Below are 22,127 nucleotides of genomic sequence, written 5' to 3'. Positions count from 1 at the left end.
GAGAAAAGGGCTGAACATTTAAGAGATAGAAAATTCCGAAAAATATTTAAGCTTTCAAATATTAAAAAAAACTAAAAAAAATATTCTGTTTTCTTTTGTTGTTTGAAATCAGAATTAATTGTTGTTTCATAAAAGCTGGAAGTTTTTTTTTTTTTTGGATTACTACTCCACCGGTCTGTTACTGGGTTGTTACTGTTGCTGGGCTATTGTTGCTGTGTTGTACTGATTTTACTGCTGTTGCTGATTCTCATATTCATTTTCTTTGCTTCCAATATCAGGTACACAACTGAAAAGCTGTTTATTGTAATCCGAAATATGAAGCGTGAATACATATGAAGAATGAAAATTTGAAGTTTTAATTTCGTTTTTATTTCTTTGTTCCTTTTGTTGATTGTATTTAAGCTATTTCATGAATTACTAAATAATAACTGGAATAAGAAAATAATATCATAAGTTAGTCTGTAATAAATCAGTTCGGCAAAATAGGTTAATTCACTAGTTATGAAGGCTTCAAGATTATAGGTTGATCATGAACAAGTAGCTAAATTTAGCTAAGACACGAATTTAAATTAAACATCGTAAATTAGGCATTAAGGCATGACTTGAGCTTAAGCAAGATTAAGAGAACGTTTAAGTCTAATAAACTTTCTAATAAGCTTTAGTAATTATGGTTAAATCTAGTTTCAAATGATTGTGAATAATTAATCTCAATAATTTTTTTTAAAAAAATAACAATGCTGAGTTTTAATCTAGCTATATTTGTTTATTTTGAATATTAGTTGTTGAATTTTTATTTTATTTATAATTTCGAAATTAAGAGTGAAATTTATTTTTCATCAATATTTGTATTAATCAAGCAATTAGCATGTCATGTCTTCTTAAAATAATAAAAGCTAGTAATAAATTAGGATTTTCTTTCTTTATTTTAGAGACTCATTTTTATAGAAAAATGTAGTCGTTTTAAGATTTGTCCAAATAAATGAGATGAGCCTCGCTTAATGAAATGTATAGATTGCGGGGCCCTCAATAAATGTACATTTAATCGCTTAGAATTAGGGAGGAGCCGTTTTAGCAAATTTCACGGCCCTACCCAAAATAATGATACGCTAGACTCTTTAGGCGCGATTTAATTAATTTTACCTTCTTAAACTCGGATGCGCATTTCATGCGACCCAAATCTAAATCCTAAAACATTGAATAAAAATGTGTTCCGGATTGCGGGTGCATTTCATGTGACGTAATCCAAAGACATGTTTTAAACGATGTTCACAATTTTTTTAAAAAATAATAATAATAATAATAATAAAGTGGTAAAGAGTTAAAATTGGCACATCGGTTCATAATTGTATTAAAATCAGATAAATAAGCCAAATATGACAATTGAGCGACCGTGCTAGAACCACGAAATTCGGGAATGCCTAACACCTTCTCCCGGGTTAACAGAATTCCTTATCCGGATTTCTGGTTCGCGGACTGTAATATGGAGTCATTCTTTTCCTCGATTCGGGATTAAACTGGTGACTTGGGACACCCTAAATCTCCCAAGTGGCAACTCTGAAATAAATAAACAAATCCCGTTTCGACTGTCCTTTAATTGGAAAAAACTCCTTCGCCCTTCGCGGGGTCAGAAAAAGGAGGTGTGACAGTAAGTCATTGACACTTAAACAAAATTTCAAAGAAAAAGAGGCTAGGGTTTTGATTTTATGAAGATTCTTGAGGATTTGCCGGGATTTGGCGGATTTGGTTCATGGTTTTGGAAAGAGGGGAGTGAGAGGAAGAGGTGGTGAGATTTTGGGGTAGATTGGAGTACGTTCACAGGCGGTGGCGATTTCCGGCCGGAAGAGATGGGTGGCGGCACAGAGAGACGAGAGAGAGTGAAGAGAAAGGAAGAAGAAAAGAATTATGGGGGAAATGGGGTGAAATTTTGGCTAACCTAGGATTTAAATACCTAGGGTGGTGAATAACAAGAGTCATTCGATCAAGAGAGATTGGATGGCCAAGATGTGATCTCTGGATCACTCACCAAAACGACGTCGTTTTGGGAGCGTCCGGTTGAGGCCTGAGAGCTGGGCGGGTCAGGCGCTTGGGCTGCCAATTAGGGCCAAATTTTGGCCCAAATTTAATGAAACAAAATAATTTGGATCAATTTCTTAATTCTATTATCACACTAGACTAACAAATACAAAATTAAATATAAGCAATGTGATAAACAAAAAATAGGCATTTACAAAGGTGCCTACTGCCCAAATTAGCTCATTTTAGAAGCTAGTATAAGCTAGTCTTCTTTTTTTTTTACCAAAAGTTTCTGATTTTATGGAGCCATTACACATTATTCACTCATATCATCACATTGCTACAGTAGGTTTTGAAGTCAAATTGTCAGATGAGGAAGTGAAAGAATTGGAGAGAAGGATGGTTTCTCTCATAGAAATGCTATAAAAGATTTTGGCAAGAATTTGAGAGAAGGATGGTTTTGTCTCATAGCAATGCTATAAAGATTTTGGCTTTGCATAGAACACGTACTACTTATAATTTTTTGGGGTTACGCCAAAACATGGGGTTTCGAAAAGAATCCAATTATGAGAAAGGTATAATTATTAGGGGTAATTTAGATATTGGGATTATACCAAGCCATCTACCTTGCTATGATTATAGCATCACTCATTCACTGGCAAAGTGAAAAGTGAAACACGAATTTCATTGATGTGAAGAACGTTATTAGTGGTTCAAAAACAAGGCCTTAACTGAGGGATGCTTTCGGATGGAAAAAGATGCACATGACGTGCACGTGACTCGTTAGTTAATTTCTTTAAGGACTAAAATCTCATATTTACTTCATTATTGTAAAAAAACTTATTAAATAATATTAACTCTCTAATATGTACATAAATTTTCTTAATATGATATTCGTAATAAGATTTATTTTAACCTAAATTAGTTGCTGAAAAAATATGATAAAGTTGAAAAGTGGTATCACAAAAATATTTTAATTGACAAGAATCATGATAACACCACTCGCATTCTTTATCGTATGGCCTTGATGAGTTCCAAACCCCGCACCATTATCATACACCACAAACTTACCTCTACTATTAGTGGTCTCCAACGATCCTGATAGACATTATGCAGTCTCTTGATCGTGCATGATAGGGTATACAGAAAAAAAATAATGTACGAGTAAAGTCTTTAGATTGGATAAGTGATTCACCATAGTATGTTTTCCCATTTTCTAGCATGACAATTGCTATTATCTTTCTATCATGGGTGCTAGAAACAACTGTAAGAATCCAAGATGTCTCATTAGATAATGTAGTATTATCTGGACCATGGTTATCAGCAGATATAGTCATGATAATACCACTTTAGAATTACAACAAAAGCATCAATAGCAACATATATTATCATCATAGAAACTTTATTGATTCGTAAATAATGAATTATCTCTATCAAGTGACATTGATTCCTCTTCCTATTTAATTGATCGAATTTGATTAACTGAATTTTGTACTAGCATTATGCATATACTATCATACTAAAATAATTAATGCAAAAACAAGACCTCACCCCAACGATGCTTTCAGATGGAAAAAAGATGCACATGACGTGCACATGGTATGCACATACTCATTTGTTAACTTCTTTAAGGACCAAAAACTTATATTTACTTTATCATAGTGAAAAAACCTCATCAAGTGACATTAATTCTTTAATATGCATACAAATTCTTTTAATATAATAATTGTAATAAGATTTATTTCCTTTGAAATATATCCATGCCCTAGCTATGGAGGCTGAATTAATGTATGTTTTAATCTTTTCTTCCTTGGCTTATTCGAAATTAGTTACTGAAAAGCATGTGCAAAATTAAAAGTGATATCACTAAAACATTTAAAGGGATAAGAATGATGACGACACCACCCGCATCCTTTATCATATGTCCTTGATAAGTTCCAAGCCCCACACTGTTATCACACTCCGTAAACTTACCTCTACTATCTGCAGTCAGAGGCGAATTCAGGATTTAAATTTTATGGGTTCAACTTTTAAGATTTTTAGCATTGAACACGTTATATTTCTTAAGTTATGAGTTCATGTCTACTATTTATTATAATTTCAGTGAAATTTTACGCATAAACTTATGATTTGCACCGAAAGTTGTGGGTTCAGTTGAACCTGTACCCACTATGGTACATCCGCCTCTGCCATCAGTGCTTTCAAGCAATCCTGGTAGACATTGGGCAATCTCTTGATCATAAATAATAGGGTATACCAAGAAAAATAACATATGAAAAAAGTCTTTAGGTTGGACAAGTGATCACCATAATATGTTTTCACACCATCATCTATTGCAGCCAATATGGCATTGTTTGGATAACCATATTCTGTACACACCATGTACATGGCAATGTGAGCTAGGGGCCATGCCGGCTGTTGTGCCGCTGGCATTGCCGAACACATCTGCATTAGTAGTCAAGTTTCTAGCAGTTGTGCTTGAAGTATGTGTGTCATGACCTCCTCATCAAATTTGTTAGTAGAACTATAATTCTTGACCCAAGGAGCTTCTTGATAAATGTTATGTTTTTGGTAAACTCGCATTTTCCTTTCCATTTTGATGGTCGAGGAGGCTTGTTATGGTCTTGGAAAGACGGATAGCCACGTGTAATTCAGTATGATCATACCCTCCCTATAATTACGTTCTTGCCAAAATCCCATGGTTTGGTACAACCCTAAAAAAATAGGAGTATGTGTTTTATGCAAGGCCAAATTTTTTTGTAGCTTTACTGAGACAAAATTGTCCTTACTATTTATTTCTTTCACTTTCTCAGATGACAATCTGGCTACAAAGATAGTAACCGCGTTGTGAAAGGAGTAAATAATGCGTGATGGCTCCTCCGAATCAACAATAACTTTTGGTAGAAAGGACTTGTAGTAGCTTACTAAGATTAATTGAATGGGCAGCAACTTTGTCAGCAAGTAGTGTGATGTAGCAATAGTGATTAGAAACTCTAAAGTGTAAAATGCTCAATATTTTCTTTAACTCAAGTTTCTAATATGGGTAATCCCAAAAATCTCAGAAATTGATCCCGCTAAAAAGATGTAAAACATATGTCGAGAAGATTAAAACATATATAACATGTTAGTATTATTTTATTTTTCATGTTATAAACTCGTAGTATAATAATTGCTTAGACCATTGGGTTTGATTGAATAAAGGTCCCTTTTTCTAACTTTTGCATTCTTTTCAATTAAGTGCCAATTTTTTTCTTGATTCGCAAGAAGAGAGGGAATAGCAAGAAATAAAAGATCTTAGCTTAAACCCAAACAATCCACTTTTCTAGGTATTAATTGTTGCCAAAAGACAACTGTGCAAGATAAACTAGTAACAGAGAAGAAACACCAAAAAAATAAAAAATAAAATAAAACTTTATTAATAATTATCTTGACTATTTGTCCTTGTGATTTTGTTGCTCAATGATGTCTTCAATCAGAGATGTCAAGTTAACATAAGAAGAACCACCTTCTCCAAATGCCTTCTTAGCCAATTCTCCTAACTCTTTTGCTTTTGTTCTTCTAACTTGTCCTTCTTCTCCTTCATCCATAAGTTTGTCTAATGCTTTCTTAACATCATCCTTTTTTACCAAAACTCCAACATTTTCCTCATCTCCCCACTTGACAGGCACCTTCACACCTAGGCTCACTCCAATTTTTAGCACTTGGACTACTAACTTCTCATTGCAAAATTGCTCAGCAAATAGTGGCCATGTTACCATTGGTAGTCCCGTTGAAATACCTGTAGAAGACATAATTAAGTAAATAAAATCATATTTTCTCTAGCGATTAAAGTTTTTAGATAAGATAGTCGCACAATTTAATATGCTATTAAAATAGGCAGAAGTCCTTAATTTAAGCCTCGCCACCATCTATTATCAAGAAAATACTTTCACATGCTTGGCCTATCAAAAAGAATCAGGCCGGAGGGGGGGGGATCTAATAGAACGACTCGCCCTTCCATGCGCTAAGCTGGGCAAAGCGCTTTCGGAAAGAGGACTGTACCGATTATAGAGCAGCAATTTTCTATTTTTGGATTAACTTAACTTTAAGAAAAGATTCTATAAAAGAATAAAGAGCGTATCTTCTTCTTTCTTTCCAAATCCAAATACAATAGGATGGGCATCTTTCTAATTTTTCTACTATGCCTCCTGTTTATTGTTTAGTTCAGTTACTTTTTTTTCTTGCAAACAGGGGGGTTGTTGAAGATTAATTAATTAAATAAAAGTAGAATCAGGTCGACGTAAGGGGACGTGTTGATGATTAATTAAGCAAATAAAAGTATATTATCTCTAACAGGTTAAACTTTATATGAGATGATCATAAAATTTAACGGTACCTTCCAACGTAGAATTCCATCCGCAATGAGTCAATACTCCGCCAATTGCAGGGTGTGAAAGTATCAATACTTGAGGAGCCCATCCTCTAATCAAAACTCCCCTTTCTTTGATTCTTTCCTCAAATCCATTCTCAAGAATCCATTTCTCTAAATCATTTAATTTATCACCTCCTCCTAATACCCACACAAAAGGCCTATTTGACTCTTCTAAACCAAGACCAAGTTCCACCATTTGCAATAATGTCAAACGAGATAAACTTCCAAGACTTACATAAACCACAGATTCTGTTTCAAAACCATCTAACCATTTAAGGCAATCTTGATTACTAATTCCAGTTTTATTACCCCTTGTAACCAAATCTTCATTTTCCTTATTACATAAAGAAACAGGACCAACACACCATACTTTTTTCCCTCTAGCTTTCCTATATTCTTTCTCATACACTAACTCCAACTCCTCAAAACTATTAACAATTACACCATATGATAATTCCTCAGCTGATCTGATTTGTTCAGTAACTTCTTTCAATACAGAAGAATTAACAGAACTAGTATTTTTCGTCGATCCGGAAACCTGAGCTTTAGTTAATTCAACTCTATCAGGTAAATCAGGAACAACAAAATACTCAGAATCTGAGGTTATATTTTCAAGAATGTTGGAGGAAAGTATTTTGTAGGAACATAAAAGTGAGAAACAACAAGTACCATGAAAAACAATTCTTGGGATATTGAAATTTTGTGCAATTTGAGTAGTCCAAGGAAATCCCATATCTGAAATAACACAACTTGGTTTTGGATTTATTCCTTCTAAGAGATTTTCAACTTGTTGTTTCAGCATACTAATTGCAGCAAAAAATTTTGAAGCTAAGTCAAGAGAAGGAAGCATGTCAATATTTTCGCAACCTTCTGGTAATCCTACTTCTACACTTGGAAATTTGAGTGTGACAATTCGGATTTTTAGACCGGATTTTATGGCACGAGTAATTGTTGCATTGAAACGATTGGCGTTTACTGGAGTGGTGATGATGGTGGTGATGGCGCCGCGATTTGCTAGAAGTTTAGCTATGTCTATCATAGGAATCATGTGGCCTGGAGCCATTAAAGGGAATAGTATGAAATGAAGTTTGTGCACTTGAGTTGCCATGGCAAAAGAAGGATATGCTCAAAGATCTTAGTATTGGGGGATTTGAATTCTTGATTTTAAGCTATAAAAACAACTGTATAGTTGTTGTAGATGCAATTGGTTCACCTATTGAGAAGATACTAGGGATGTCGTGGACCCCTTTGGATGCAACAAAGTGGATAGTATTTGGCTTCTGTGGTTAGTTTCTTAAATTTGGTAGGAATTTTCTTGATATTATAGTAGAAGTGAGCAAATTGTAGACTTTTACTCTCTTAGGAGACGTGGAGCAACAACAAAGTTGTCTACATAGAGCTTACAAGTTCAAGCCGTAAAATCAACCATTGATGTTTGCATTAGAGTAGACTTACTACACCACACGTCTTTGGAGTGCGGTTCTTTCTAGGACATTGTATGAACGCAAATTACTTCGTGCACCGAACTACCCTTTTTAATCACAATGTCCAGTCAGTTTGCGCCTTTATACGTTGACTATATCACACGTGCTTAGTACCTTTCACTATTATATATAAGTAACTCCGTCCATAAAATTTAAGAAAATGAAAGAAAAATCACTTAGCATTCTATGTCGTATTTATTGCAATCGGAACCCTTATGTAATGATTTTCACTTACTTCTTTAATAATTAAATTACGTTAGGTGCGTGAGCAAATTGTAGACTTCAGATAGTCTTAATCGTTATCCAAGTAAAGAAGATCATGTAAGATAGTTTCACTCTTTATCCAATAATGTTTGCAATTGCAGTGTCAATTATTGATATGATGATATATCAGAAGTGAAAATATCCGAGCAATAATAGGTGAACATAAATTTTGAGCAACCAATACGTGCCAAAAATATGAGAAAAATGGACCACATCTGAACTTCTCTAGTTTGGGATGAATAATGTGAAAGGCATTGCGAAATTTCTCGATTGATAGAACAAGTTGAATTAGTCACTTCTATTACTTACAATTTAAGGACTCTTCTTAAAATATATGCGTGTATTTTTGCTTTTTGTTCTTTATATAAGTGCATCATTCTTCAATTCTGGAGTAATTGTTTTACACAAAATGAAAATACTACACGCATCACCTTGTTTGAATGGTTGTTACTAGGGTGTACAAAGAAAACCAATAAATCGTACCAAATAGGGGAAAAAAAATCTGATTGTGGTTTGGTTTGATTTGGTTTGGTGTTGAAAAAAAAAACTGACCATAATTGGCTTGGTTTGATTTTAACTAAAAAAAATCAAACCAAAACCATATCAACCCGACATTACACTTATACAATTTTTAAAAATATTTTATTCGTATAAATATTTACTGTAATATAATTTATAAATATTTCTTAAACTTGTACACAATTTTATCTTTAAACGTATTATTTAAAGTTTGGATTTAACATTCTTGAATGGTTCAATAAATTATAGCCCATAATGGTAGTAAGTCAAATAAAGTTCAAATCAATACTACTGCTAATAAAGAAAATCCAATTCAACACGAGGAATGACAATAGTGTTGGATATCTATTTTTTAGTTTTGCATTAGTTTATAATTAAAATGCATAACCTAGTTTATCTTTTTCTTAGTGGTTAGTTGTGTAATTAATAATACTTATTAGCTGTACTTATTGTAGCATGACCTATATAGTTTTTTTAGATTACGTTAATTTTTATTATGGCGTATTAATTAGTAATGTTTTTTTATGCGATTTTATTATCTTTGTTATTGAATATTTTAGTACAATTCTATGACTCATCGCATATTATTGTTTTATTTTCTTGAAAAATATATTATATAGTTGTATCCTACTAGGACTAAAGAAATATTTGGAGCGCAAGTTACATATTTTGTGCTATGAAGACTTTATTGGAAAAAACCCTGAAAATTACCGAAAACCCGACTTTATTGGTTTGGTTTGGTTTGATTTATAAATTTAAAAATTTGATACCATTGGTTTGGTTTGGTAACTGAAAAATCTGAACCAATCTAACCTATGTATACTCCTAGTTGTTACATGTTGTATTGTATCGTATTGCTACTTTAAATATAATATTTGTTTTGATTGTTACTTAAATTTTATTATATCATATCGTTAAATTCGTTGTTACATAAGGACAGAAAGTGTCACTTTATGGAACGACTGATTTAGTATGGTCGCGTTGTTACCTTATTTTTTTCTTCTCATCTTGCCTTTTTTATTATTAAATACGATATGGTGCGAATGACTGGTTGTAGAGGGCACGAGAAGAGGTAGAGGGCGGCCTAAGAAGTATTGGGGGGAGGTGATCAGGCAGGATATGGCGAGGCTTTAGATTACCGAGGACATGGCACTTGATAGGAACATGTGGAGGTCGAATATTAAGGTTGTAGGTTATGAGGTAGTTGAGTCTTGCCTTATGTCATAACTTTGTGGGATTAGTTTGGTAGGGATACTATTTCACTTATGCTTTGTATCTTTCTTCTAGATTATATGTTAGTTCCTATTTTACATATTTTCCCTATTTTACCTATTTTTCTTATTATTTCTATGGTGTTACTGATTTTTTCTCCTTTTGCCTTTTTTACCTCTTGAGCCGAGGGTCTTTCGGAAATAGCCTCTCTATTCCTTCGGGGTAGGGGTAAGGTCTGCGTACACACTACCCTCCCCAGACCCTACTAGTGGGATTTCACTAGGTTGTTGTTGTTGTTGTATCTTGCATTTTTTATTATTAAATAATCTTATTTATCCTTTACCCTACCTTTTTATATAATAATATTATCTCATATATTACTTTTTCATTATAATATTGTGAGTTTATTCTTCATATTGTTGGTGAATGACATCATGAAACGACGACAAACAATACAATCTATCCAAATATTATATACATTAAAAAGATACAGTACAATACAATATATTATGAAACGATACATAACAACCATCCAAACAAGCTGTAATTTTTATTTTCATAAATTCTACTCCCTCTGTCCCAATTTGTATGGTGAAGCTCAAATGTTGAGAGTCAAACTTGTTAATTTTGACCATGAATTCGAATATAGAATTTTTAATTTTTTTATAATAAAATTTATATATTTAGGAAATGTATGGGTCCAAATTTGATCGACTACGACCGACGATGAGTATGACAATTGACAGAGTCTCCTCGAATTGATGCTCTGAAGGAGACGACCCTGAGATAAACTAGAGACGGGACGACTCTTGTAATAATGTATGGCCATCAGGGGACATTGGGAATATTCCTTCGAATATTCCTTGTATTTTGTCTCCTACAGTTTAGAAGAATTTCTCTCTTATTATAAAAGGAGGACAATAACCTTATAATCGGCATTCAACACTCTGGAGACATTACTATTTATGAATGAAAAGAAGCCTCGTGACCTATCTTCACTTTGTCTATCGATCGTTCTAGAGATTACTATCCTCAGCTAAGATTTACCCTTCATCTTTGATTGATTTGCTCAAAAAGGTTTTAATATCTTTTGAGTCAAAACATTTGGCGTCGTCTATGGTGATTTCTATAGCTGAAATCGTAGTTTTCATCTAGATTCTTGAAAGAAATAATCACCTTTCTTCAGCTCCATAAAAGTTAACGATGGCGGGAAAGGGAGAAGTGAGGCTAAAGGCAATAGAGGGTGTCACAAACAACCTCCTGAATTCCCTCAACAAAGCCATAGGAGAAGACAGGGAGAATGTAACACCAAGTGTTACACCTGAAGGAGAGATCTCACCTCCTCCGCACAGGGATCTAACGATCTTGCGCGAGAGGGAAACCTCAACATCCACAGCAGGAGAAGCGCCACCGGCTGTCAAAAGGCTACTAGAAGAATGGTTAACGAGTACCTTGAGCAACATGCTCAAGAAACCCATTTAGGGAGGTGTCGAAGACGCGCTATCCACAAAAACCATAGCGGTTGCCGATGAGCCAAACGCTACACGAATAGGTAACACCTGTATTGTTACTGATACAGGCAACGATGCACTCACAGCCATCTTAAAGAAAATGTAAGATATGGAAAATGAGAACAAAACACTTCGCGACCAGATGAAGGAACATCAAGAGAGGGTTGATAAAATACCAGGCGCTCCGAAGTTGTTACCAAAACGCGATGTGGGCTGATTTGTCGAACAGCCATACAGCGAAGAGGAAGCTCCCCATTCTATTCCAAAGACTTTCAAAATGCCGCCATATTTGAAAATATACGATGGGGCCACGAACCCGGAGGATCACTTAATCCATTACGTTACCGCAGTAAAAGGTAATGATCTATCAAAAGAACAGGTACCATCTGTGCTACTGAAAAAGTTCGGCGAAACTCCGACAGGGGGAGCATTGATATAGTATTCCTAACTACCAGCACGATCGATATCAACGTTTGAAGAAATGGAAGATAAGTTTGTCACCGCTCACGCGGGAGCAAAAAAGGCCGAGGCTAGGGTCAATGATATCTTCGCCGTCAGGCAATTGACGGGTGAGGGACTTCGGGATTTCCTAGCCCGATTCAACAGAGTAAGGATGAGCCTACCGAACATGTCAGAAGGGATGGCAGTAGCAGCCTTTTAAAATGGGTTAAACAGAAGCGGATCAAAAGCGACCAAAAAACTACTCAGTAGACTCATGAAGTACCCCCTACCTCGTGGAAAGAGATCCACAACGCCTATTGCGCCGAAGTGAGGGCAGACAAGGACGACCCGAATGGCCTGCTTCAGCAATTAACATCAGTCCAGACCGAGACAAGGAGAGATCGATATAACGACGGGCGAAAGGATCAACTGCCACGTTTCAATCGAGAAAGGCATCAGCCCTATATCCGAACACCCAATCCGCCTCCTCCACGACATGTGGATGTCGTTTCCCGACACATCGCACCCCTCCGAAACGAAAGAGGTATGCCTCCATTGCTATCTGCTCATAATTTTTGTGTTTCCCCTTCAGATATAGTGTACGCACTGGAAAAGCTTGGCACGAAGGTGCAGTGGCCACAAAAAATGAAATCGAATCCGAGTACTAGGAGGTCAAACGTCCTGTGTGAATTCCACCAGGAGAGAGGACACAAAACCGAAGAATGCATAGGTCTGCGACAAGAAGTAGTGAGGATGTTAAACCAGGGATACCTGAAAGAACTGCTAAGCGATAAAGGATGGGCCAACTTCGCTTGTGGGCGCGACCAACCTCAAGGACCTCCGAAGGCACCATCACCAACTCGTACCATACAGATGATCATTTGTGGCAGCGACAATACGGTAATCAACCATGTAAAATTCACCACCACACATAAACTCAAGCGGACAGTTGCCCACGAACGGTATGATGACCTCGAAGACAGTATCATCTTCGATAAGTCGGATATCGACGGTTTGTCTTTCCCTCACTATGATGCTTTGGTTATAAATTTACGCATCGCAGATACTGATGTAAAAAGAATAATGGTAGATGACGGAAGCAGCGCATGTATTGTTCACCCACGCGTTCTCGTGCAAATGAGACTCGAGGATAAAATAATACCGCGTTGCATAACACTAACGGGTTTTAATAATACAGTGGAGCGAACATCTGGAGAAATAGAGCTACCCGTCTTGGTTGGAGGGGTCACCCTCAAAACGACATTCCACATCATGAATTAGGAAACATCCAACAACGCCATCATAGGACGACCATGGATACACGCCATGCGAGCCGTCCAGTCAAATATTTACCAAGTAATCAAATTTCCCATCCCATGGGGAATATTTAGCATCTGAGGCAAGCCACGCACCGCCAAAGAATGCTACTGGATCCCCCAAGATTGCGCACACACCAAACAACTAAAAGGGGAAAGTACGGAGCATAGCAATCAGCCATGTCGGGAACCAGACCCGACGTACAAGTAGAAGCCATCAAAGGCCCGAACATCGTAGAGGCTTGCAAGGCAACTGTAGAGGATAGCGATCCCGTCCATTTGGACAATATCAACAACACAAAAAAGGCTTATGTTGGACACAACCTCTCGGAACCGGGTAAATATTGTGAGTTTTTAACTAATAACGCCGATTTGTTTGCCTTTTACCACTCAGATATGCCGGGAATCTCAAGGGAGATCACCACACATAGGCTGAATGTCGATCCACTTCATCCACCGGTATGGCAAATAAAGAGAAAGTTCAATGCTGCCATCAATGAGGCAGTCAGCGAGGAGTTTGATAAATTACTCGCTAACGGTTCCGTAGAGAGTCAAAATATCCCCAATGGGTCGCCAATGTGGTCATGGTCAAAAAGAAGAATGGGAAATGGCGGATGTGTGTCAACTTCACCGACCTGAACAAAGCGTGCCCGAAGGACTCCTTTCCGTTTCCCCACATCGACCAGCTCATCGATGCGATAACGGGGCACAAACTATTGAGCTTCTTAAATGTCTACTTCGGTTATAATCAAATTCTAATGGCCTAAGAAGATCAAGAAAAGACAACCTTCATCACTCACCGAGGGACATATTGCTATAAGTTAATGTCATTCGGACTCAAGAATGCAGGGGTCGCATATCAAAGACTAGTTACCAAGATGTTCAAAGCACAGCTTGGCAAGACCATGGAGGTTTACATCGACAACATGCTAGTAAAGTCGACAAAGAAATAGGACCATATCGGCCATCTGAAGGAGGCCTTCAAGATATTAAGGCAATACGGAATGAAGCCGAATCCCGAAAATTATGCCTTCGTTGTAACTTCGGGAAAGTTCCTTGGTTTCCTAGTGTCACAAAGAGGTATTGAGGTCAATCCGGATCTGATCAGGTCCATCGACGCAATACCGGAGATACTGACCAGCAAAAAGCAGATGCAGAAATTGACAGGACGAGTAGCTGCCCTGTCGAGGTTCATTTCACGGTCCTCGGATAGATGTCACAAATTCTTCAACGTGCTAAGGAAAGACCACGGACTGCACTGGAATGAAGAATGTATCAACACCCTAAGAAAACTGAAAACGTATCTATCTTCGCCACCACTACTCGTCAAAGCAGACCCAGGAGAATGTCTACTTGTGTATCTAGCAGTTTTCGAAGTTGCGGAAAGCACCTCTTGGTCCATGAAAATGAAGGTACACAATCTCCGATTTACTATATTATAAAGACCTTAATCGATGCCAAAACAAGGTACCATCACCTTGAAAAACTAGCTTTGGCATTAGTCGTAGCTTCACGAAAGCTTACACTATATTTTCAATGTCACTCCATAAAGGTGGTGACAACCTTCCCTCTCAGAGGTATCCTACACAAACCCGAACTATCGGGTAGACTAGCCAAATAGGCCATAGAATTAAGCGAGCATGACATAACATACCAACCCCAAACTGCCATTAAGTCGCAGGTGCTCGCCGATTTTGTCGCTGATTTTAGCGCAGAAATATTGCCTGAAGTAGAACAGGAAGCGCTCCGCGCTTCCACGCATACCGACCTCTAGGTCCTTTACATCGATGGCGCCTCTAACGCCTCGGGATCGGGACTGGGACTCATCCTTGAAGTCCCTACAGGAGAAGTAATTCGCCAGTCCATACGATGCCTCGAGATGACTAACAACGAGGCCGAGTACGAAGCCATGATTGCGGGTCTGAAGTTAGCCCTCAAATATGGCGCCTGACGGCTCGTCCTCCATTGCGACTCCCAACTCGTGGTAAACCAAGTCACTAGGACTTTCCAAATCAAAGAACAGAGACTACAGAAGTACCAGTTGGAAATTCACAAACTGATGTCGGAATTCGACGAATGTCGCCTCGACCAGATACCCAGGGCGCAGAATATCGAAGCAGATGGCTTCGCCAAACTAGTTGCGGCCACAAAAAATATCAACAGGGAAAACGTGGTCACCCTCCTCCATTCCACAATAGACCACATCGAGGTACATTCTGTAAACTTAACTTGGGACTGGCGTAACCGTCTTGTAGCATATTTGTAGGATGGAATGCTCCCGCAAGACAAAAAAGAAGCCAAAAAACACCGGGTACAAGCATCCCGATATAGCCTCGTAAACGGTGATCTCTACAAAAGAATGTTCGATGCCCCCCTAGCCAAATGTCTTGGACCAAATCAAACAAGGCGAGTACTGGAAGAAGTACACAAAGGGCACTGCAGCACCCACACGGGAAACCGCACCCTCGTCCGATGCCTCATCCACGCCGGATACTACTGGCCCACCATGAAAAATGAAGCCGCGGACTATGTCAGGAGATGTGAACAGTGTCAGAAGTACGCCCCTATGATACATCAAGCAGGGGAACTCCTTGATTCCGTCACTTCACCATAGCCATTCATAAAGTGGGGAATGGACATAGTTGGCCCCTCTGTGACGACCCAAAGGGTCATCACTTGATTTTAATTACATTTTGTGCTTCCGAGGCCTTGAAAACCTCATTTAGGGTCGCCTCGATTTGCGTATGCAGTTCTGGCATGTAGCCGGAAAGCTTAAATATGAAATTCTATGAAAAATGCTAAGTTTTGAGTTTAAATTGAATATATTTGACTTCGGTCAACATTTTAGGTAAACAAACCCGGATCCGTGATTTGACGGTCTCAGAGGGTCCGTAGGAAAATATGGGACGTGGGCGTATGCCGGAATCGAATTCCGAGGTCCCAAGCCCGAGGAATGAATTTTTAAGTAAAATTGTATTCTGAAAATGTTTAAGGAAATTGGAAATGAAATATGATTAGAAAGCAATGGTATCGGGCTCGTATTTTGGTTTCGGCACCCAGTACAGGTCTTATATATATTGTAAGTTCTTCCTGTAAAATTTGGTTGAAATCGGACGTCGTTTGACGTGTTTCGGGCTTCAATTTCTAAATTGGAAACTTGATGAAGTTTGAGGAAACATTCTTGATTTTGAGGTTTGATTCATTGATTTTGAGGTTATTTAGCCGATTTGATCGCACAGATAAGTTCATATGATGTTGTTAAGTTAGTTCTTGTGTTCTTTTAGGAGCCCCGAGGACTCGGGAGTGTTTCGGAGGTGTTTCGGAATGATTTTTGGCTTAAGAAATGTTGCAGGTTTTCTGTTGTTAGTGCCCAAGGATTTTACCCTTCGCGTTCGCGTGGTCCCTTTCGCGAACGCGTAAGGCAAGGATCCCAGGTGCCATTTTGACTTCTTCGCGAACGCGGAGGATGAGACGTGAATGCGAAGTTCAGGGGGGAGACCCTTCGCGAACGCGTCTATCCACTCGCGAATGCGTAGGGTGCAGGGGGAGGGGCCACCAGTTTGTTCTATGCGAACGCGAGGGCTCGAGGTGCTAAAGCATCGCGAATGCGAGCCCAGTGTTGCGAACCGAAGGTCTTTAGACCTGAATCATCACGAACGCGTTGAGCTTATCGCGAACGCGAAGAAGGATTTTGCCCAGTTATTTTAATGTCCCAAAACAGAACCCATTACGGGATTTCACCAAAATTTCACAAACTCTTTCTTCTCCAAAGTTCTAGGGCGACTTTTGAAGCATCCTTTCACCATAAACTCTTGGGTTAGTAATCTTTAACTTATTTCCTTCTATTTTCATCAGCATCTATTGGATTTCTAGGCCTAAAACATGTAATTAAGGGTAGAAATTAGGGAATTCGGTAGAGTTAGAGCTTTTTAATTAATTGTGATTTAGACCTCGTTTTGGGGTCGAATTCTGGAAATAATTATATATTCGGGCTCGTGGATGAATGGGTGATTTGATTTTGGTTCGAACCTCATGTTTTGACCAAGCGGGCCTGGGGTCGAATTTTGGGTTTTTGGAAAGAATGATGGAAAAGCTATAATTAGGCAATGGATTCGAATTGTTTATCATTTGTTGATGTTTTAAAGTCATTCATGTATAGATACAATTGATTTGGAGCCGAATTCGAGAGGAAAAAGGTAATTGAGGATTGACTTGGCCGTGGAAATTTGAGGTAAGTGTTTGGTCTAACCTTAGCTTGAGAGATTAGGTGTTGAGTCCTATTTGCTATGTGATAATTGTTGAGTACGACGTATAGGCATGGTGACAAGAATCTATACATTGGTGTCTAGCATGACCGTGAGTCTTTACACTGTGAATATCCTAATTTTGTTGTGTTTTTCATGCCTTAGTGATGATTTCTATATGTTGTGAAAAGCTTGTGAAAGAAATTGTGATCTTTGAACTTCGAGGAGCATTGGCTCGAGTTATATTACCAAGTGTGAAAGTATATGAAAAGATTGAACCCTTTGGAGCATTGGCTCAAGTGGTAAAGTGAGTTAAGAAGTAAAAGTAAAATAAAGAGAAAAAGTTATTAAATTGCTCCATTGCCGGGATGTTTGTTGCTTTGTTGATTATCTCCCTTGCTGAGATGCTGAGATTATTGATATTGTTCCCTTGCCGGGATTTAACTGTTTAATTGTGTTCCCTTGCCGGGATTTCTATTATTATTTGTTTACTCCATTGCCCCTTTGTTTGTGATTGTTGTTTGGGTGAGGAAGAATGTTAAAGCACGAAGGGTGATGTCGTGTATTGTTTGTTGTTGTGAGGAAAGAGTGTAAAGCACGAAGGGTGATGTCATGCCGTACGATGTACCATTCCGTACCGATTATCATTGAGTATATGGTGAGGAAAGAGAGTAAAAGCACGAAGGGTGATGTTGTGCATTGTTTGCTATTGTGAGAAAAGAGTGTAAAGCACGAAGGGTGATTCCGTGCACATTGTTATTGTATGATTGATTTGGTGAGAACGAGAGTAAGAGCACGAAGGGTGATGCCGTGCAAATTGTTGATTTCTGATTCTTGATGATATTCTAGTTATGTTGTTACTTTCCTTACCTGATGCTTTCTATTCAGAACCATTATTTCCCCCACAACATGTTTCCCCTTCCCATATTTACTGGTTATTTCTGCATTTTCCTTTTCGCTGTATATATTTAAATTGCACGGCTTTATTTGGTAGTCTGGTCCTAGCCTCGTCACTACTTTGTCGAGGTTAGGCTAGACATTTACTAGCACATGGGGTCAGTTGTGCTGATACTACACTCTGCACTGTGTGCAGATCCCGGAGCAGCTTACAGACAGTAGTTGGAGGGCTTCCTTCAGTCCACCCGGAGACCCAAGGTAGACCTGCAGGCGTTCCTGGGCCCTGGCGTCTCCCTCTATCTCTATTCCCTGTTTCATTTTCTTTCGTTCAGAAACAGTTTATTGTATTTTCTTCAGGCCTTGTTTGTAGTGACTCTTAGACAGTCTGTGACACTGTGACACCAGGTTTTGGGTATTGAGGTTTTGAAAGTTGTAAGGGACATAGTCTTGAGTTATAAAAATTATTGACTTTCGCTTATTTATTTAATTCCGTTGTTTTTATGTTATCGCTGGTAATTGAAAAAAAATTGTTAATAAAAAAGGTAGTTAAGGGTTGGCTTGCCTAGCTCTCATTAATAGGCGCCATCACGACTCCCGAGTGTGGGAAATCCGGGTCGTGACAAAATAATTGGGGTCGTGACAAGTTGGTATCAGAGCTCTAGGTTATATAGGTCTCACAATTCACAGACAAGCTTAGTAGAGTCTGAGGGATCGGTACGGAGACGTCCGTATTTATTCCTCAGAGGCTACAGAGTTAGAAAAAATTTCACATTTGTTCTTTCTTGTTGTGTGGATTTGTTTCTCAATGCTAATTGGATTTTTACTCTATCCTTTTGCAGATGGCGAGAACACGCGCTTCCTCATCTACCGCTCAGTAGCATGAGCCCCTAGCAGCAGCTTCCACTAGGGGCAGAGGGCGAGGCCGTACTAGAGGCTGAGGTAGGGGTAGGCTCAGCCCCGAGCAGCAGCACCAGTGGCGGAGCCTCAGGTTGATTTTGAGGAGGAGGTTCCAACCCCAATAGTTCCGGTGGGCCCAGCTCAGGTCTCAGAGGGGTTCATTGCCACCCCAGTTCTTCAGGACGCTCTGGTCCAATTGGTGGGCCTCATGGAGAGTGTCATCCGAGAATATTTACTTCTTATAGCACCAGCCACTTTTCATGCTGGAGGAGGGGCTCAGACTCCTGCTACTCGCACTCCGGAGAAAGTGGCTCCCCAGATTCAAATTCCAGCGGTTCTGCCAGCTGGAGCAGTTCAGTTGGGTATAGTAGCTCAGACCGACGATGGAACGGCTATGCCCGCCGATGCTTTGTGGAGGCTGGATAGGTTCACCAAGCTCTTCACTTCTACATCCAGTGGTGCTTCTACTGAGGATCCCCAGGATTATCTGGATAGTTGTCACGAGGTTCTTCGGAACATGGGGATCGTTGAGACCAATGAAGTTGATTTTGCTACCTTTCGTCTGTCTGGATCCGCCAATACTTGGTGGAGAGATTATTGCTTAGCCAGGACAATCGGGTCGCCATCTTTGACATGGGAGAAGTTTACAGTGTTGTTTCTGGAGAAGTTTCTCCCCGTTACTCAGAGAGAGGACTATCGAAGGCAGTTTGAGCACCTTCTGCAGGGTTCTATGACGGTCACCCAGTATGAGACCAGGTTCATCGATCTAGCTCGCCATGCTCTTGTCATACTTCCCACCGAGAGAGAGAGGGTGAGGAGGTTTATTAATGGTCTTATTCAGCCGATTCATCTTCAGATGGCCAAGGAGGCCGGGAGTAAGATCACCTTTTAGGAGGCGGCCAAAGTGGCCCGCAGAGTTGAGATGGTTTTGTCACAGGGAGGTAGTCATGGGTCGGATAAGAGGCTCTGTCATTCGGGTAGATTCAGTGGTACCTCGTCTGGAGGTAGAGATTCATATGGTAGAGGCCATCCTCCTAGGCCCTTTCAGTCAGCTCTCCAGGTCTCACATGGTACTTCAGGTGGTCGTGGTTCTCAGACGCATTATTTTGATCAGCAGCCTTACAGTGCACCACCAGCTCCCATCAGTGCACCGCCGCTTTAGAATTTTTGAGGTGGTCATTCAGGTCAACAGGGCCAGCAGTCTCAGCAGCTGAAGTTTTGTTACACTTGTGGTGATCCGGGTCACATTGCTAGGTTTTGCCCTCAAGCACCGGGTAGCTCTCAGCATCAGGGTTCTCATGTTATGGTACAGGCACCAGGTGTTCCACAGCCCGCCCAGCCAATTAGAGGTGGGGGTAGAGGTGCTAGAGGTGGAGGTAGAGGTCCTAAAGGTGGAGGCCAGCCAGCAGTAGGCCGTCCTAGAGAGGTAGTTCAGGGTGGTGGGGCCCAGCCCCGATGTTACTGTAAGCACGTGATTTTTGCTTCACGGACAATCGCTCCAAAAGAAAATAAAAATAGCGGCAAAGGGCTTCGCTGTACAATTTTTCGGTCTTTCCGTGACATGTTTTGTTAATCGTTTGTGAGTCTGTCCATTTTTGCATTTAATCATTAACAAACAAAAATACAAAATATGCATGTTAGGATGATTAAACCATAATTCGGTCAGTAAAAGAAAATTCAAAATATATATATATGTGTGTGCATCGCTCGTTCTAGGCTTTTAGTTAACTTACTTAAATAATTTTTGTGATAATTGTGTTAAAATGTTGCATTGTTGTTTAGTTTTAATTTCGTTATTTTGTTATTTATTATTTTTATTTTTGTTTTAAAAGAAAAAAATGAAATTAGAAAAACAAAAGAGAAGGAAATCGGTTTGGGCCAAAAATTAAACAAAATAACTGGCCCAACCAGCACGCAGGCCCAGTCCAAATCCGGTTGCCCAGACACCTCCTGAAACGACACCGTTTCAGGCCAATCCATCTCAGCCGTTCCAATCAATCCAATCCAACGGTCCAGGATCATTTTCAGCAACCCGTGTTCAAACCCGACCCAATAACCAATCCGATCCAATCCCCCACTTAAACCAAACGACCTCGTTTAATTACCAAACGACCCCGTCCCATTTCTCAACATCAGATCTAAGCCGTTGAGATCATCTGATCTAACGGCTCAGATCCGATCAACCTCACCATATATAAACCTTCCCTTACACCCCACGCCCCCTATCCGAACCCCACCCCTCACTCGTCTCCTTCCCTGAACCCTGAAACCCCCAAACCCTAGCAGCCGCCCTAGTCTCCTTCGCCATTAAAGCCGGCGGCACGAACGCCGGTGACCACCCCCTGAACACCCTAAGACCCCCTCACTCCCCTGAACACGAATCCACTAACCACGAACCTCGAATCATCTCCTATCGTCTCGAATCTGGATTTGAAGATTCGAGACAAAACTCGATCTACACCAAACCACCCCATCTTCATACCAGACACCCCCTGACCTTCCTAGTGACCAAACCAAACTTGGTTTGGTCCGAATCTACCCACAACTCCTAAAAATCCAGATCTGGAAATCCAGAACTGGAAACACATGCACCTGGGGAACCCGGCCAGTTTTGACATAGGTTTGAGGTCTAATAGACCTTAGTCAAGGTGTTCTCATGTGAGAACACCCTGACTAAAGTTTGTTCGGCCTCAAAAGTTCGAAGTCGAGTTTGATTTGGGTCTGTTTGGTTTAAACGTTTTGGTAAGTTTTCCGTTCTTTTGTTTTATTTCCAAATAAGTTGTCAGCATATCTCTTTGTGTTTGTTTGTTATTTTGTTATTTTTCATCCAGATTTCTTTCATCTCTGTTAAAGACCTTTTATTTGGTCGTTTGTCTTCTATTTGTATTCTGAATGTACTCTGTGATGAACCTGTTCGA

At 39.3% G+C, this 22,127-nt stretch overlaps 1 protein-coding gene across 1 annotated transcript; it reads right to left on the bottom strand.

The window, feature by feature from the left end:
* Positions 1-5,288: 5,288 nt before the first annotated feature.
* Positions 5,289-7,721, bottom strand: LOC107761609 (UDP-glycosyltransferase 73C2-like). Its single transcript, XM_016579849.2, has 2 exons — positions 6,389-7,721; positions 5,289-5,791 (listed from the first exon to the last, which is right to left on the bottom strand). The coding sequence occupies exons 1-2, from the start codon at positions 7,530-7,532 to the stop codon at positions 5,445-5,447; spliced, it is 1,491 nt and encodes a 496-aa protein (XP_016435335.1). The 5' UTR covers positions 7,533-7,721; the 3' UTR covers positions 5,289-5,444.
* Between the last annotated feature and the right edge of the window lie 14,406 nt (positions 7,722-22,127).

This window comes from Nicotiana tabacum, chromosome 5, assembly GCF_000715075.1.
Source record: "Nicotiana tabacum cultivar K326 chromosome 5, ASM71507v2, whole genome shotgun sequence".
NCBI classification, from domain to species: Eukaryota; Viridiplantae; Streptophyta; class Magnoliopsida; order Solanales; family Solanaceae; genus Nicotiana; species Nicotiana tabacum.
The sequence above is the reverse complement of the archived record's forward strand: the minus strand, read 5'-3'. Positions and strand labels throughout refer to the sequence as shown.